Raw genomic sequence first — 4,728 nt, forward strand, 5'->3', positions numbered from 1 at the left:
TTATATGTTAATATTTTTCAAGTTTATTAGTTGTATTTCTCAAACTACCTACATTAAAATTTTTTATTCGGTTCTGTTTTCTTCATTTTTATTTTATATTTGTATTCCATGAATTAAATCATAAGCTGTACTTCTGCGAAGTAATTTCAAAATAATCATAAGCTCTCCTAGCCCTCATAATAGTCAAATTACTTAAAGTATTACATATAAATGTTTAATTTTATATGTTATTTTGGCAAAGATCGATAGATGTTCTCACTACTATAGATCACATTTGTTATGGTTTATTCTTTATTGGGATAAATAAATAAATGTTCCTTTATCGAACGATGTGCTGTTTTATTTTATTAACTTTTTAATATAATGCTTAGATATGTTAAAATAACGACTAAAAACATCTCCAGTCACTGTATTTATTTTCTCATTACCCATTGCAGGCGAACGGGATGACGCCGCTGATGTACGCCGTCAAAGAGAACAGGACGACGTACATGGACCGCCTCATTGATCTCGGCTGTGACGTTACTGCACGAAATAATGTAAGTATTTTTACGTCCTATAGTTAATTTTTAAGTTCGAAGTATGCAAATTGGGAAGATAAATATGCAAAGGTGAGATCAATATTTATAAATTAGGAGAAAATGTTAGAGAATGTTTCAAAAATGTATTGCTAAAAATTCAAATTTGTCTATTATAGCATTGTTCTAAACCGAATGAATGTAATTTAAATTTTCTATTAATAAATTCCATAACAGGAAACAATAAATAAGACGTAGTTATAGACTATCAAGGTTTTGCCTACTCCAAGCGCTATTTTACTGTGTAATATTACACATATTTCAATTGTTATTATTTTTATTTATTTTTTTTCGTTTTTTCTCGCTATTGCGGGTTGAGTATATGAGGTGGGAGACCTAGAAGTCCAACCACCTTCATATTTTGTTAATTTATTTATTTTCTCTTTTCAAAAATTTAAAATCTTTCGCACTATACGTGCTGTGTCTCAGAGATCCGACTGTTGAGCCTCTCTTAGTACATAAACAGGGACTCCCAAACCATTCACGCCTGCCTCTGTGGATTTTGGTACGAGGCCATTGGTGGATATTATGATTAGAGTTGTAGTAACTCCCTCCAAGTGATACAGTTCCTTCAATTCAATTGCCGATTCCTGATATTTCCTTAGTTTTTCTCCCACAGCAGAGCTTATATTATTATCGTTTGGGATTCCGACATCAATAAGTTCCGCTTCCTTTTTCCTTAGATCAATAAGGAGGATATCTGGCTTATTATGGCGTACTGTATGGTCCGTAATTATTGATTCAACCCAATAAAGCCTGAGAGGACATTTTTGGAGGAATCTATTTGGGTGGAACTTGTAGTATGGGCTCTTATCATCAATTAACTTGTACTTTATCGCCAGGGCCTGATGCAAACTTTTAGCCACATTGTTGTGCCTCTGTAAATATTCAGTACCAGTCAACACTTCACATCCACTCGTGATATGTTGGTTCCAGCGTTACCGAGCATAATCGACACTTATCTGGTGCTGTTGCATTTTTAAGCACATGCTTCCTATCTGATCTGGTGACAATAACCTGATCTTGAATAGCAACCACAAATCACTCTATCTCGGAGAATAGCCTTCCAGCTTTTAGCCATTCAACTGATCTTTCTTTGCCTACGGAGGCTTCGTTCAGTTGGCTATAGAAGATTCCATGTAGAGACTTGCTTTTCCATTCTGCCAGTAGTTCTTTTTCTGAAACAATATTCGGTTCATCCGCTTTGCTCAGGTTCAGTGCAGTCAGACCATTATCCATTGTAACGATTGCCTGATAAACACTAGTGGTTTTTCAATGGAAATATTGATGTAGGGATAATTCTTGCTTGCGGCACGCTTCGTCAATATTTATGAGTCCTCGTCCTCCTTTTTTCCTGAATAAATAAAGTCTGGATTTGGATGATATGGGATGGTGGACCCACTCTTGCGTGAGTGGCGTTCTTACAAGACGATCTACTTATTGTAGGCTGGTATTTGACCACTGTAATATACCAAAGCTGTAGCTTAGCGCTGGTATGACCCAAGTATTGATGGCCTTGATTTTCTGTTTTCCAGATAGTTGAGTCTTTAATACTTTACGTAGTCTCATTTTCAACATTAATGTTAGCTCTTGTTTCACATCCTTTCGAGCTATTTTGAGGTGCTGCTGTATACCTAAATATTTATATTGTTCTTTGGCTTCTAGTTCTCTGATGCACTCATCTTCATTTATGAGCAGGTCCTGGGCATTGACCACCTTTCCCTTGTTCATACAGCACCACGCATTTATCAAGTCCAAATGACATGCTTATATCTTTGGTAAAGGATGACACTATTTCACTCATACTTTGCAATTGTTGTTTGTTTTTTGCATATAGCTTAAGATCGTCCATGTACCAGTTGTGGCTGAAAGTGGTTGCCTCGTCCTTGGTATTAAGTTTGTAGCCCACCTGGGTCCTCCGCAGTATCCGACTTAGCGGGAACAGCGCCATACAAAACCACAATGGGCTAAGGCAATCTCCTTGGTATATGCCCCTCATAATTTTTATTTGGTTATTACCATGGGTCACTCCTATTTTCAACTTAGTCATACTGCCTGCCATCAAATTCGTGAGTAGTTTGCTTACTTTAGTTTGGACCTTATATATCTCCAATGCTTTGAGCAGCCAACTGTGTGATACAGAATCGAAAGCCTTCCGATAATCGATCCACGCCATTGAAAGGTTCTCTGCCTTCTAGACACCTGTGCAGCAATGAAGGAGTCCATTACTAAAAGCTCTTTGCAACCCCTAGCTCCTTTTCTGCACCCTAGTTGTTCACTGGGTATCATGTCATTAGATTAGATCTTCGTTGCCAAGATAGAGGTAAGAATTTTATAAATTCAAACACTCCTTCAGTAGGCATCAATATCATTGGGATAATGAATTGTGGATTTACCCTTTTGGCCAAGGCTTCTGTAAAATTGGCGTTCATTCTGTTTGATAAGCTGATTCTGATGTCTGCACAAAGTTGCCTCAGTATATCTACGTACCCGGTTCGCATAAACTGCCAGTTTCCGTTTTAAGTTATCCAAGTGTAGTGTCAGCCTATCAATTCATTCGGATTTCAGTACTGTACCCAAGTTTTGTACAATAATCTCTTCTATTTTCTTTTTTGTCTTGGGTCTTGCGCTTTGAGGATTTCGAATATAATTTGAAATTACACTAATTTTTTCACGCAAGTTGTTAATTTTTCGTTGAAGCCTTTTTTTTCACTGTGGTATTTGCGTACTACCTCTTTTTTTAGCCTGAGATTTATTTTCCTATTTTTATTCCAAGTTCAACTATAACTGTTTTGGCAGCGATATATAGCCAATGTGGAATATCTCTTATATAAGTCCATTTATTATTATTATTGGTGCGACAGACCATATGTGACCATAACCAGTGGTTTTTATAGGGTGGTTCGTCACTCCCACGCCTATTTTTGTGAGTGCCATTCATTGGCTAACGGGCCTCAAAAAATGCCCGAGGGGAGGTATAATTATATAATTATACTTGAAAAAATCCCGGATAGGGCCAGAGACTCGAACTCACAACCTTTGGATTGGCAGACAGGCGCGTTACCACGCTGATACCATATATTTCAATAGAAAAGTTATTATTAGATATTTTTGAATATTGTGAAAACAAATTTGTTTTGCGTTTCTCCTTGGAGAGGGAGAAAAATCCGATTAGTAGACCCTCATCTCCCTTTTCTCTAGTTTCTTTCATTATGTAGTCCTGCTTTGTTCTTACCATTCAAATAGCCAAGCTTGGGAATGACAGAATAAAGTCAGTGGTGCTCTTGAGATCCTCAGGGTCACCCATCAGCTTGGTTACTAAGTCAGTCGGTTCAGGCCACCTCTGTTTCTATTGTATGCAAGTTTCTTTAATTGGTTTAATCTTTTAATTATACTTTAATTCGTTTAAATACAATTTTTCAGTAACTTAATGGCACATGATTCAATGATTCACATTACCTAACTTCCAGTGTATGTTGTAATGTTTCGATTGACGTCAACACTTTAAGGTTTGGCATGTGTTTGAATAAATAACTAATGTTTTGTTATTTATTGCCTTAATTAGGGTTTCCTGACACCACTAAGAGATATTCAGTCATGTAAGTTTCATTCATGTACCTAAAAATAATTTAAAAATTTGAGGTTTTACTTTTTAATTACTTACCAGTAAATAAAAAGTAAATTACTAGTAAATTACTACTAGTTGCTAGTTATAGAACTTATATGGTGTAAGAAATGCTTTATTCGTGCTGCCAAAATATTTCGGGTTGCTACTTTACACAGTATACTAATCAATCCGTGATCGGATATATATAAATTACACATTGTTTTCTTTTAAAATAAATTCCAGTTTACAGAATAAACACAAATATATCAATTTATTCGTTTTTTCTTTCTTTTTCTTGCTTGTCCCTTCCATTTCACAATTTTTATTTCATTTGATCGACAAATTCACTCTCCCGAATCCCCCCTCTCAGATCCTCCCCAGTGACCCGCTAAACAAATTCACTATTAGACAGCAGTGTGAGATCAAACAAGAGAAATACTAGTCATAGCAGTAGATCAGTTTACAGTAAAACAAACAAATAAATACATTTTACCAAAACAAAACTAATACATAGATTTAAAGGAAAATATAATAAAAAGTTGG

General features: G+C 35.8%; 1 protein-coding gene across 1 annotated transcript in view; it reads left to right on the forward strand.

Annotated features, from left to right (window-relative positions):
* Nucleotides 1-437: 437 nt before the first annotated feature.
* Nucleotides 438-4,728, forward strand: part of nompC (no mechanoreceptor potential C) — a gene marked incomplete at its 5' end in the record, with an annotated part of 72,922 nt that continues 68,631 nt past the window's right edge. Inside the window, 1 exon segment of the mRNA XM_067053421.1 lies at nt 438-539. Coding sequence (XP_066909522.1) covers nt 438-539 — 102 coding nt within the window.

This window comes from Halyomorpha halys, unplaced genomic scaffold, assembly GCF_000696795.3.
Source record: "Halyomorpha halys isolate HHAL.00 unplaced genomic scaffold, Hhal_1.1 Scaffold304.1, whole genome shotgun sequence".
Taxonomy (NCBI): domain Eukaryota; kingdom Metazoa; phylum Arthropoda; class Insecta; order Hemiptera; family Pentatomidae; genus Halyomorpha; species Halyomorpha halys.